The sequence below is a fragment of the Zalophus californianus genome, chromosome 3, assembly GCF_009762305.2.
Source record: "Zalophus californianus isolate mZalCal1 chromosome 3, mZalCal1.pri.v2, whole genome shotgun sequence".
Classification (NCBI taxonomy): Eukaryota; Metazoa; Chordata; class Mammalia; order Carnivora; family Otariidae; genus Zalophus; species Zalophus californianus.
Genome location: NC_045597.1, coordinates 165,645,444 through 165,659,202, shown reverse-complemented (window position 1 = coordinate 165,659,202; position 13,759 = coordinate 165,645,444). Strand labels below are relative to the sequence as shown.

The following is a 13,759-nucleotide window of genomic DNA, read 5'->3' as shown; positions in this document are numbered from 1 at the left end:
ATAGTGTATATATATATATATATATACACTAAGCCAAACTCATAAATTTCGTAATGAAAGTGAAATAATTTTTTTCCAGAATTTTCTTACTGCAAAATGACACATTAATCCATGGAAGTTAAACCTTTTTGTTGTTTTACTGCCTCTGCTTTACAGGTATACTAACTTAGTCCGCTTTTGGAGTAATAACTCCTCCCATGACAACTCAGCTTTTGGCCACACTGGTGACATCTTTAGTAAAGTCCTCTTATAGGCCAATAGGCTGAGTATTTTCCTTTTTTTTTTTTTTTTTTTTTTTTTGAGGAGGAGGCTGACATCTTTATTGCTTTGGAGGCAGGGGCAGGTGCTCAGGAGCTCTTGGTGGGGCGGGCCCCCTTCCTCTTCACCATCACAGGCTTCTGGCTGCGCAGGGTGGCGCTGGCTCTGCGAATGGCAGCCATGCGCAGATCTGGGCGGTACTTGTTCTTGCGGATCATGTGCCGGATGCTGCTGAGGGTGGCCCGGGCATTCTTGTTAATGGTGGTTCGAGCGTAGGAGGTGGCGGGTTTCCGCTGGCCGGATCTCCGCTTCATGACCACCACTACGGCTTTACCGTCGGCCGCCGGCTGCACACCCAGGGTCTTGCGGTGAATCAGCCCGTTGTAGCGGAACGAGTTGCGAGCCTTCAGGTTGTTGGGCTCAGTGCTGTAGGTCTGCTTGTTCCTCTTGATCAGGAAGCTGGAGCAGTTCCGCACGACCATCCACTGCAGGTGGGCGGACATGGCGGCTGCTCCTCTCGCTACGATAGCCGGAGACGGAAAAGAGCAGGCTGAGTATTTTCTAATGAAATAGATCAAAGGAAAACAAAAATGGAAGAAACATGTAGTACTGTCACTGTAAATGGGTAAAATCTCTGAAATAAAAGCCGACCACAGCGGGGCCTGGCTGGCTTGGTTGGAAGAACATGCGACTCTTGATCTTGGGGTTGTGAGTTCAAGCCCCATGTTGGGTGTAGAGATTACTTTACATTTTTAAAAAATCTTTGAAAAACCACAACAACCATAAATCGTATTTTTCAGGACACCTACATATCACAAATCATGTCTTACAGTATACTTCTGTATTAAGACCACTGTACTGATTTTAATTCTAATGTTCCACTTAATGTGTCAAGAGGTTAAGGAGTGTGTGTGTGTGTGTGTGTGTGTTTGTAAACAGTATGATAAGATGTCACCTGGAAAACACTTTAGATATTTGTTGGGTCTGTTAGTTAAATGGATAATTTTTTATTATTCAGTGTAAAATAACTAATTACAAATTTAAACAAATTATTTATTTTATTTTTTTAGAGATTTTATTTATTTGAGGGGAGGGGGCAGAGGGAGAGTGAGAAGCAGACTCCCTGCTGAACAGGGAGTCTGACACAGGGCTGGGGCCCCGGACCCTGGGATCATGACCTGAGCTGAAGGCAGATGTTTAACTGACTGAGCCACCCAGGCGCCCCTGAACAAATTGTTTTATTTATTTATTTTTTAAAAGATTTTATTTATTTATTTGACAGAGAGAGACAGCGAGAGCAGGAACACAAGCAGGGAGAGTGGGAGAGGGAGGAGCAGGCTTCCCGTGGAGCAGGGAGCCCAATGTGGGGCTCGATCCCAGGACCCTGGGATCATGACCTGAGCTGAAGGCAGACGCTTAATGACTGAGCCACCCAGGCGCCCCTGAACAAATTATTTTATTTTTTTAAAGATTTTATTTATTTATTTGACAGAGACAGAGCGAGAGAGGGAACACAAGCAGGGGGAGCGGGGGAGGGAGAAGCAGGCCTCCCATCGAGCAGGGAGCCCAATGGGGGGCTGGATCCCAGGACCCTGAGATCATGACCTGAGTCGAATGCAGGCGCTTAACGACTGAGCCACCCAGGTGCCCCTGAACAAATTATTTTAAATAAAATTTGCCTAGGAAGCAAGCAGCTTTCTAGATTTGAAAATGAGAAGGTGGGTACTGACAGGGGGATAAAGGATGAAAAGTCGAAGGCTTTTGGTTATACTTTTCTCCAAGTGCTCTAACTCTGAGCTGGGAGTAGAAATAGTCCATACATTATAGTCAAGTAGAATCTAAAGGGTGCCCCGAAACAACAGCAGCATGCGTCCCAGGGTGACCCTTGCCAGCTGGGACCGAGCCCCTTAGCCACCAGGACCATCAGCGAGCACCAGTGGTTTGCCAGGAGGACGTGATCAGGGGAAGGCTGTTGTTCCGTGGTTAACACTTCCACCCAGCTCCATGCGGGCAAACATCCAAATTAGACAAAACTGATGGCCAGGCTACTGCTATTTCCACATCTGTTTAGGTTCCTCTTGGTTCTTGCTCCAGTCATGATTTCTGCATTCTGACTCCTGGCTGATCCGGCTCCTGCAGCTTTCTTTGTTTCTGGTCTTACTGAGTGAGTGTCCATCCTTGGCTAATAAATAAGCTACATTCTCCGACGCGCAGCTTCCTTTAGCTGGCTGCCTTCATTCCTCCACATGTGGTGCAACATCGGTTCTCTGGGCTCCGAGTCAGCTCTGTCCTGTGTGGTGAGTTCTCCCCTGGCAGGTCCCCAGCAGTGGCGGCGGCTGCACCTCCTTCCTCAAGGTCACTCTACACTTCCTGCCCCAACGGGCTTGCTTCCTCAAGGCTCTGCTGTCCCTCCAGGAGCCCAGCAGCACTACCTCAAGCTATTTCCTGGCTCAGGTTTATCCAGATAAACGACTTGGCTGCTGAGATAATTCCAGAATTCTGATGGTCCCAACTTGCAATAAGAAGGAGAAAGTAAGCAAATTTTGACGATAATGATAGAGGTTGATGTTTCATAGGTAAAATTATTGACTTACACCCAAGTCTATATTTATCTAAGATCTTCCTCACTTGTTTTTTCAACAGGTATTTATTGAGCATATTTCATGTTCTGGGAATTGTTCTAGCAACTAAGGATATAGCAGAGACTAAAAAAAGACTAAGTTTGGGTACTCAGAGCTTACAGTGTACATCTAATGGGGTTTCTTAGAGAGAGGAGGTAAATAATGATTTAAAGAGCTCTACTTTAGAGAGGGGAGAACTTTCAGCGTCTAATTGGTATGCTAATATATGCTCTCAGTTAATCACAGATAAAGTAACCATTAAATCTGTGGCCCCTACCTGAAATCAGGGCACAGTGTTCCAAAAGGTATAGTCTTGCACGCCTTAAAGAGTTGAGACATAGCAAATATCCTGGCCCGTGTTTCTTGCCAACTTTTTATTATGAAAATTCCAAACATTCAGAAAAGTCAAAAGACTAGTACAGAGAACAATTACATACTTATAATCTAGATCAATTATTAATATTTTGTCATATCTGGTTGACCTGTAATTATTTATATATTTTCAACTTATTATTTGAAGATAATCTCGAGTTTGCAAAAGAGTTACAAGAAAAATTCAAAGAATCCTCTCAAATCCCTTTTTACCTCTATTCACCAATTGTTAAATTTTTGCTCCATTTGTGTTTATGTTCTGTCTGTATAATGTGTGTATGTAGTTTTTCTGAATCATTTGGAAGGAAGTTGCATACCTCCCAGCTCCCTTCTCCCTATATATTTTAGTGTCTATTTCCTAAGAGCAAGGACATTCTTCTACTTAATCGCTGTATACTTAATAATCACGGGAAATTTTAAGTTGATTCAGTACTTTTAGCCAATCCCTAATCCATGTCCCAGTACTGTCAATTGCTTCAATAATGTCCTTTTTGGCGTTTTATTCTCCTCTGAGATAGGATGCAGTCCAGAATCATATATTACATTTAGTTGCCATGTGTCTTTAGTCTCTTTTAATCTGGAACCTATCCATAGCCTTTCTTTGTCTTTGATGACACTGGCATTTTTAAAGAAAACAACACTTTAAAAAAAAAAAAAAGTTCCTCATTTAGAGGTTGCCTTTTTTTTTTTTTAAAGGATTTTATTTATTTATTTGACAGACAGAGAGAGACACAGCGAGAGAGGGAACACAAGCAGGGGGAGTGGGAGAGGGAGAAGCAGGCCTCCCGCGGAGCAGGGAGCCTGGTGCGGGGCTCCATCCCAGGACCCTGGGACCATGACCTGAGCCAAAGGCAGCCGCTTAACGACTGAGCCACCCAGGCGCTCCTAGAGGTTGTCTGATATCCATCTCGTGTCACAGGTTGAGTTCTTCTAGAAGAAAACTCAGAGAAGAGTTTAATGATTGGATGTTAGATTGTGTCCTTAGGATCAACACCTGTGTGTGGAAGGTGGAAAGACAATTGCGCAGGGGGAGAAATTGAGCTGCAAGGTAGGACTGGCAACCATAGCCAGAGGTGGACCTGTGAAGCTAAAATGGACCCATCAGAATTTCCCCCCACCGGGCCACCATGGCCAGGTCTTTCTACTTCCGTTCCAATCCTCACTGGAGGTGAGCTACTCTAGAAGGGCATGGCCCCAGAAAGGAGCTCTATGTAGTATCAGCAGCCTCTGAAGGGCTGCTAATTGGACTCTGTCTCTTGATGGCTCTCCCACAAGCTCAGGCAACAAGTTTGGGATCTAGACTATGTAGTAACTGTACCTCATTAAAAAAAAAAAGATAAAGGCAAAAAATCAATATCTAACAAATTGTCACAGATTACATTTTTTTTCTTTTTTTAAAGAAAACTCTAGGGGCCCCTGGGTGGCTCAGTGGGTTAAGCATCTGCCTTCGGCTCAGGTCATGATCTCAGGGTCCTGAGATCCAGCCCCATGTGGGCTCCCTGCTCAGCAGGAAGCCTGCTTCTCCCTCTGTCTCTCCCTCCAGCTCGTGTTCTCCCTTGTGCTCTCTCTCTCTCAAATAAATAAATAAAAGCTTTAAAAAAGAAAAAGAAAGAAAGAAAGCTCTACATGTAATGTGGGTCTTGAACTCGTGACCCCAGATCCAGAGTTGCACTCACAGCCAGTCAGGCACCCCTCTTTTCTCTTTTAATCTGGAACTACCCTTCTTTTTGTTTTTCCTTGACAAAGGCTAAACAGAACAGGTCTGATGTCTTGAAGAATCTTCCTGTTTTTTCAAATTTTCAGTGTTTTGACACACAATTAAGTCACAAGAACTGAGGAAAATACGATTGGCTTTTACTTCAATGATTTAAGTATTAATACAGATGAAACAATTTTCAAAGATGTAGACTATCTTTGCTAGCAGAGTCATTGAAGACCCACTTTTATATTCATTGTTAATAAAGGAGAATCATAGAGAAGAGATAAAATGATTTATGACACCAATTTTATTACATATTTATAAAATCGAGTTAACTCAGTATTTGTGCCTGAGTGTGTATATATAGCCAGATACTACTTAACCTTCATATTTTCTTCTCTAGCAAAGAACGAAACAAAAAGCTGCTTTGTGTTTTTTCTGTAATTTGCTAGTGAAAACAGGAAATGAAATAATCATATTATCTTGTCCCATCATATTATGTTGTACCATAATCATATTATATTATATTGTTACTAAAGCTTCTTTAGTCCTTTAAATGTAGCACTCATTATAAGCAGCTCTAATCCTCTTAAAATATTATGACTCATTCATTATAACAAATTAAGGAAGACATGAGACACAAAGATCTTTTCAGATTATTTCCAGACAGGCTTCTTTAACTAATGTCCTTCAATTGAACAAGTTATAAGTTTTCTGATGGAAAATAATTATCTCTGCTAGGTATTAGTCAAATACTTTCAAAATTTGTCAGTGGCCACCACCTTGACAAGGGACAGGAGTATCTTCCTCTCTCCCCGCTCCTTCCCTCCATCCCTCCTCTCTCTTTTTTTCCCTTGTTTTATGGAAAGAATTACTGCTAAAACTATATCATAGTACTCATTTTCCACCCAAAGATCTATCCCATAAACATTAAAGGAAGTGGGAAATCATCAACATAAAATTTACAACTTTTAAAGATAAAGATTTAGTGTTATGTGAGGATAAAGTATAATAGAGAATTGGTCGATTTTGCCTATTTTGAGCCCATATGTTTTGATTCAGCACCATTCCTTGAATATTCTTTGTGTTTAAGTCCCTGTACTGGACCCTTTGATGAGTCACAAATTTGACTCATTCACTCATTCACTCATTCATTCACTTTTATAGTCTCTACAACTAACGCAAGTTTAGGAAGGAGAAGAAGGTGGTGGGAAAATATACATGTTTCCATAGGAGTTTAACTAGTAAGTGGGCTATATTACTATTCTTAGACTTAATAAGCCTAATTTTTTGCTTTTTAACTCTTTTTAAAGATTTATGTATTTCAGAGAGAGGGAGAGAGAGCAAGGGTGAGCAGGAGGGTAGAGGGAGAGAGAGAATCTCAAGCAGACTCGGAACTGAGCACAGAGCCTGACTCGGGGCTTGATCTCATGACCCTGAGATCATGACCTGAGCTGAAACCAAGATTTGGACACTTAACCTAGGCACCCCTAAGCCTAATTTTTAAAAGAACACCATGCTTTTTGAGCCACGTGGTTTCCATATGCACAAAATACGCCTATTCAAACTCCCTATCCAGGTGACATGAGCAAAACTAGCAGAGTAAGGACCTCAGAAAACTCTGTCCTCCACAAAGCAATAAGAAACTGGCAAAATGGTCTGAATTGACTTTTTCAGAACTCTGAAGACCAGCAGCCTGGTAGCAACTGAAAGGAACAGAAAGTCGTTTGGGAGCTCCTTAAGAGCTTCATTCCCAGAGAATTATTATGTACCTGTCTGGTGGCTCCCTGCAAAGCCTCACTTGCAAGACTATCCATATTTGATACAAGTCAGCTCACCTACGGTGGAAAGCTTTTTCCCATAAGCATTTATCGAAAATAATAACAGGCAGTTATTTAGCTTTGCAGCTGCCTGAGGAGACGGATACCAGTTGAGGGAAAGCATTAGACTAACCAAAAGCTTTATTAAAAAAAATTTAATATTTATTTATTCATTTATTTGAGAAAGAGTGCATGGGCACATGAGGGGGGGAGGGGCAGAGGGAGAGGGAGAAGGAGGAAGCTGATTCCCTGAATCCAGGGCTCCATTCAAGATGCTGAGACCATGACCTGGGCCCAAACAAAGAGTCGATGCTTAACTGACTGAGCCACCCAGGCACCCCTAACCAAAAGCTTTAAAATAAAGACTTGAGGAATGAGACATACCGAGAGGCTTTGATAAGCTCTGACATATACCTGAGAATCAAGAAGGCCACATGCAAATATAGGGTTGTGCTCGTGCCCAGGGTTCTGTGCATTTCCAAGAAAGCCATGAAAAGGCCCTAAGCTTTCACCTTGGATGAAATTGAAGGTTCTGCAAGCAGAAAATGAAGGCTAAGGCAGAGTTGAAAGTATGCCCCCAAGATGCATCAGTGCCCCTCACTAAAAACTAAGAGACTTATTGGTTCCAGGCATTTAAGGAAATTTCTGGGTCCTACATTATACCTTCTGAGCTTTGCATGGTGGTAACAACAAAGGAAAGGTTGCATAAGCCATGGCTTTGATGTTTCTCTGCATTCTTGATTCCCCCCATTTCAGTTCAGGCCACTAAGAAATTTCCTTACTTTCTTGCCAGCTCAGCCATACATTTAAAAAGATGATTTCGTTATGTTTAATCCAGTGTTTTTCAAGGTGTTGTAGTGAAAAGTGTTTAAAAAATACCTAGAGTATCTAGAGTACCATATTGCCAGAAACATAACTCCACCCAGCTTTTGAGCTATTAGGAGGGATCTGCATACCCCGTCATTTCACATCTGAATGTATCTATAAAGGCACAAGAAATCCTGTAGATTTCACTGATTGCCTTGCTGGAGGATCCCACTTGTCTTTTTCTGCTGTTCAGTCTCAGAGCCAGGCTCAAAGCAGCTCCTGTTTTCTCTCCTTATCTATGAGGGGTCCCAGCAACTCAGACACCTCCCTCTCCCTCAGCAGCTGACTCTACCCACTTTTCTTGTTGCACATCTGTCCAACTGCTGTATTCTTTGCTCCACAAACATTTATTTTTACCTTAAATTTTTTACTGTTAATTACTAGAGGAGAATAGTAGATACCAAAAACATGATCTGTATAAGAAATTTCCAAGCATTTCATAATTTTACAAAAGGTCTTAGAATCATGGTCCTGATTTCCTTCTAGAATGAGTTTTTGTCTTCCAATTTTATTGTCTTAGGGAGTTGTTCCATATTTGGGGAAGGCCAAAGGGATCCTGTCTTCAAACATGACCCTTCTTCCTAAATTGAAGATGGAAGGGCCTATGGATGCTATCAGGGCAGAACAAAGGTGTCCCTGTCCTTCTCCAGAATCGCCAGATTGAATGATCCCCAAATCAGTCATCCTCTGTCCTGATCAGGAATATTATGGGGGCATCTGGGTGGCTCAGTCGGTTAAGGGTCTGCCTTCAGCTCAGGTCACGATCCCAGGGTCCTGGGATCGAGCCCCGCCTCGGGCTCCTTACCCAGCGGAAATCTTGCTTCTTCCCCGGCCTGCCACTTCCCCTGCTTGTGCCCTCTCTCTCTCTGATGAATAAATAAAATCTTTTTTTTAAAAAGGAATATTATGGGCATTATTTTATAATCCTATTTTTAGATGCTCAAAACACCCACATATCAACTAGACTTTGACCGTGGTCCTACTTTTAACCCCCTGGTTAGCACAAGGCTTTATTCCCTTCTGCCACGTTGATTTGATAATATGTTAGACCGCTTTACTCTCTGTTAGCACAAGGCTTTATTCCCTTCTGCCACGTTGATTTGATAATATGTTAGACCGCTTTACTCTCTGTCCTTTATATTTTAGCCTTTCTTTCCCATTTTCCATCTCGTTGTCTCGCTGTGCTACATTTTAGGTACCCTCTTCAGATATATCTTCTAGTTTACATTCTCCCTTTGACTGGGTCTAAGCTACTACTTTATGCATCCAGTAAAATAAATTTAAATATTAACTGTGTAATTTCTAGAAGCTCTGCATGATTCTTTATAAAACTTTCTGGACCCAAAGTAGATATTTTGCCTAAAATCCTAGTAATTATTAGTGCTTCTGTCTTAGGTATTCAGGGATTTTTTTTTCTACCCCCACCACTCCATATTCAGGTATTTATGTGTTCTACTAACTCTCTTTCTCACATATAAAATGAAGGGACTAGATTAAATTGTCTCTGACATCTCATTTCAATCTTTACCAGACAATAATTCTGTGATCTTTAAAGATTTATTTATTTACTTGAGAGAGCAAGTGCTCGCGTGTGAGCAGGGGGAGGGGCAGAAGGAGAGGGAGCGAGGGAATCTCAAGCAGACTCCCCCTGAGCACGGAGCCCGATGCAGGGCTCAATCCCACAACCCTGAGACCATGCATGACCTGAGCCAAAATCAAAAGTCAGACAGAAGCACTAATATTGGGATGCCTGGGTGGCTTAGTTGGTTAAGTTCCATGCATGACCTGAGCCGAAATCAAAAGTCAGGCACTTAACAGACTAAGCCATGCAGGCACTCCAATAATTCTATAATCTTTGGCCATACTAACTTCACCCTCTTTCAAAGAGATTAAAGAACAGAAATTGGTTTGTAAAGGGAGAACTCCCTTTCTCCAACTAATAAGGGCAAGTTGAAAAAGATGAAAACAAAGAGAAATGGCAGCTACATCTTTGGGGGTGAAAATGAGATATAAGAAAATTGTTTCCCATCATGGTACATTACATGGCATACTTTTATCCTTCCTGGCACCCCATCCCTCCAAAACCACTTAGTGAAGGAGGCACTGCATTTACGCATGTACTGGCAGGAGATTATGGCTAAGCCACAGAATCAAAACTGTACATCCTGACCGATGGCCAGGAGAGCCAGCAAACTGCATCAGGTATAGCATTAGAGTTTCAAGGTTGGCAGAACTTTAGACAGCATCAAGCCCGGTCACACTTAATTCCTGGTTTCCTCCTACAAAACTCTCAATTCGTGGTTGCCGCATTAAACACTTCCACGCATGAGAAATGTGCCATCATCTGACACAGCTTTGCACTAGAATGAAAGCTCCAGGGGTTCTATTCACTGCTATTCACTACTATTTGTTCAGGGCCTAGAACATATAGTAGATGCTCAATAAATATTTTCTAAAATGTTTTTTGACAAATATTGTTAAAATGAATAAACATCTTAACAACCATCATCTTTAGAAAGTTTTGCCTTATGTTGAGCTAAAATGTATCTTTTTCTCATGTCCTTAGTTTTGCTCTCTGGTCAGATAAAAGTTTTCTCATCTGCATACCAGACCTTGAACCTTCTGAAAAAAGTTACCCTGCTCTGAGGCACCCGGCTGGCTCAGTCGGAAGAGCATGGGACTTTTGATCTCAGGGTTGTGAGTTTGAGCCCCATGTTGGGTACAGAGATTACCAAAAAAATAAATTAAAAAAAAATTATCCTCTCCTTTCTTTTCTAGAATGAATCCCTTCCACCAATTCATTCAGTTCCTCACATGGTGTAACTTTAAGCTTTCTCTCTGTCCTGTTGTCTCTTTTCTGGACATGCTCCAGTTTATCATTGTTCCTCTGAAACTGTAATTCGCAGAAAAGAATACAGTACTCCCAGGTGCAACCTGACCAGTTCAAGCAGAGTTGGACAACACTCCCTTAATTCTATTAGAACATTTCAAGGACAAATTCACCTTTTTTCCCCCTTTTTTTAAAGCAGTCACATCCCTTTGTGGGCTCACGTAGAGCTCACGGTCAAGGAGAAGCGTTAGTTTGGTGCAGAAATTTAGCACGTCTAAACGTCAGAACAGATTGCCACAGGACACTAGTCACAGTGCCTTTGGTGAATGGTGCATATCGTGGAAATGTGAGTGGAGGTAGTGGGCTGGGACCCCGCCCAGGCAGACCACATCAATTCCCTTCTGTTGGATGATAAAAAGGCACTGAACAAGCCATTAGCCCATCTTCTCTTATCTCTTTGATGTAGGCTTAACAAACCCATCTTAGGAAAAAAATTCAGGGCCTGTAATTGCTGCCTAAGCACATTACCAACTAGGAAAACCTGTCAGGAGATGATTTGTTTTATACAGTAACTGGCACGAAGTTCAACGCAGGTTTTGCTTAGCAAGTGAATTCTGAAGTGAGAGAAGTCAGGTAGTTTCTAACGAACATTCTGGACACTGCCTTGAAGTCCTATTTTCCAGGTCAGTATGGTGAAATTAGATTTTTTTTTTTAAAGATTTTATTTATTTGACAGAGAGAGACACAGCGAGAGAGGGAACACAAGCAGGGGGAGTGGAGAGGGAGAAGCAGGCTTCCTGCGGAGCAGGGACCCCAATGCGGGGCTCGATCCCAGGAGCCTAGGATCATGACCTGAGCCGAAGGCAGCCACTTAACAACTGAGCCACCCAGGCCCCCCTGAAATTAGATTTTTTTAAGAAGTAATAGGAAGGCCATTCTGAATATCTCTTCTCAGAACCTTCAAAACTTGACTATCTTGAATGTAAGCAAAACTAAAGTGTCTTCAACTCAAACCCTCTGTGGTTACTATTAATATGACTCTGTATGGTGGTTTTATTTTTTTAAATATTTTATTTATTAATGTGAGAGATTTGAGAGAGAGAGAGCACAAGCAGGGGGAGTGGCAGAGGCAGAGAAGCAGGCTCCCCTCTGAGCAGGGAGCCCGATGCGAGCCCCATGCGGGGCTCCATCCCAGGACCCTGGGATCATGACCTGAGCCGAAGGCAGCCACTTAGTTGAATGAGCCACCCAGGCACTCTTGTATGGTGGTTTTAAAGATGAACTTAGAATTGCCATGCTTTAGATTTTACTTATTTATTAGAGGGAGAGGGAGGGAGAAAGCACAAGCTGGGCGAGGGGCAGAGGGAGAAGCAGACTCCTCACTGAACTCGATCCCAGGACCCTGAGACCACGACCTGAACCAAAGGCAGATGCTTAACTGACTGAGCCACCCAGGCGCCTGCTTTTTCTGCTTTTAATAACTTTCTGTAATTGGACTTCAGGTTAAAACGGTTTGTCTACCTTTGCCTTGTTAGAGGAAATCTATGATGAACAGAAAAGTTACAGGAACTTTTGCTAAAAGTAAAATTAAAAAAAAAATTTTTTTTTAATTGTACCAAGTGGTTTGTTACGGAGTTCCTTCTAAGTTCCTTGCCAGGAAACAAACTGCTTATATTATGTTTCTTTGAAGATATATTATAGGACTTGTATAGGTGCCAAGATATTTTCTGATTTGAGTACCAGGTGAAGCACTTAGCTTTTGAGTTCTCCAAGTACTGAGTCGATAGGAACAGTGCAGATATATGCATACGTCCATTCTTTCTCCCATACCACTGTATTTAATGACTTTCACAAGATCCCTTTTCTTTCCCTCAAGTACCAGACCTCCATCTCTGGGACAAGGTGAATCATATCAAAGATGAAAGAAAGATATTAAATAAATGCAGACTATTTTATTGTATAGTTACTGTGTCTAGAACCAATTTACAAAATAATATAGTTAAGAGGCCTCAGAAGTGGTTCATCCCTCTCATTTCTACCACTATAGACAGTAAATAAATGGCAAAGCTGCCTCTTGTAAGATGAACTAAGAAAAAAAGAAAGCTCTTAAAATACAGTCCTAGGTTTTACCACTGGACCAGGATCTGATGATATTCCTTCCTTCCCCCTTCCTTCCTTTCTTCCTTCCTTCTTCATTTATGTTTTTTTTCTTTCTTAGTCAAGGAAGGAAGAGGGGAATATGTAAATGCTCTCTCAGCTTACCTTCTAGTTATGCAAACGCAAATATGAAGAACTACTTAGGCAGTGGAGATTCTATTTCTTTGGCGGTCCCACAGCTGTTTTGGGCACTACTGCATGTTTATAACCTTTTCTCACAGATGTTACATTTTATGAAATCTGACTCATTAGGGTGGTACTAGTATCTTTAGATGGAAGGAAATCCCTGAGGGCTGGATGATTATGCAAGTCTGCTTCACTCAAAACCTGAAATATTTCAATAGACTATTTCCCGGAAAAAAAATAATTTGCCGTAATTAAATAAATCAGAGAGCAATTATTTTAATTTTTTTTTTTCTGGGAAGAAAGAGGGAGGGACAATGTTCTTGTTCGGGGAGGTTTCGGTTTTATTTGCGGAATGTTTCTAATTTGTGTGGGCTTTTCCTGTTGGACCTTGGTCTATAATTTTGTTTCAGTGTGCAAAAAACATTGACTAGAAGACATTTTTTGAATGCCCACTCTGTGCAAAGCACCAGATTTGGTGCTACTTGGAGGCATGGAGGGTAGTTAAAAGAGCTAGAATACATTGTTGTCCTGCCATCTTTGCGCTTCTCATAAAAGTTTAAAATTAAATGTCCCCTGTATTTTCCAGAGGAGACCCCTGGGGTCCCCAGTGGGAAGGTGACTCATCCAGAGTCATGAAGCTAGTAACATGCAGAACTAAAACTTACAATCATCTCTCCTTGGTTCCAAAGCTTTTTCAACACACCAGGCTACTTGGTACCTGTGGACTTAAATGGGGTCAAGTGTTATGGCAGGGCCAACACTATAGGATGAAGCAATTGACACAAAATTGTCATAGGTACCAAAAATCTCATTAATCAAAATGAATGCAAAACATCTGCTGAACAAAAAAATATCAAAATTGTAAGCGAAGTCAGGATCTGGCCCTGCTCTTATATGACCCTGCCTCACTTGCCTTACTCTGATCTTGGCCCTACATCATGCAGGCTGAACTCTTGGGTGAGCTAAGGGGGCAAACAATAAGGAAATATTCCCATGGCTGGGATAGTAG

At 41.8% G+C, this 13,759-nt stretch overlaps 2 protein-coding genes across 5 annotated transcripts in view; one reads left to right on the top strand and one right to left on the bottom strand.

Annotated features, from left to right (window-relative positions):
• Positions 1-308: 308 nt before the first annotated feature.
• On the bottom strand, positions 309-794 carry LOC113920149 (60S ribosomal protein L28-like). The gene has a single exon (XM_035726740.1). The coding sequence runs from the start codon at positions 759-761 to the stop codon at positions 348-350; it is 414 nt and encodes a 137-aa protein (XP_035582633.1). The 5' UTR covers positions 762-794; the 3' UTR covers positions 309-347.
• Positions 795-2,262: 1,468 nt separating this feature from the next.
• GPR1 (G protein-coupled receptor 1) overlaps positions 2,263-13,759 on the top strand; it is a 28,871-nt gene continuing 17,374 nt past the window's right edge. For all 4 annotated transcript variants that reach the window (XM_027591533.2, XM_027591535.2, XM_027591534.2 and 1 more), the window contains exon 1: positions 2,263-2,790. Coding sequence is in view for 1 of the 4 variants with exons in the window: in XM_027591532.2 (XP_027447333.1) it covers positions 2,761-2,790 (30 nt within the window). In the remaining 3 variants the exon portion in view is untranslated. The remainder of the gene's footprint in view (positions 2,791-13,759) is intronic.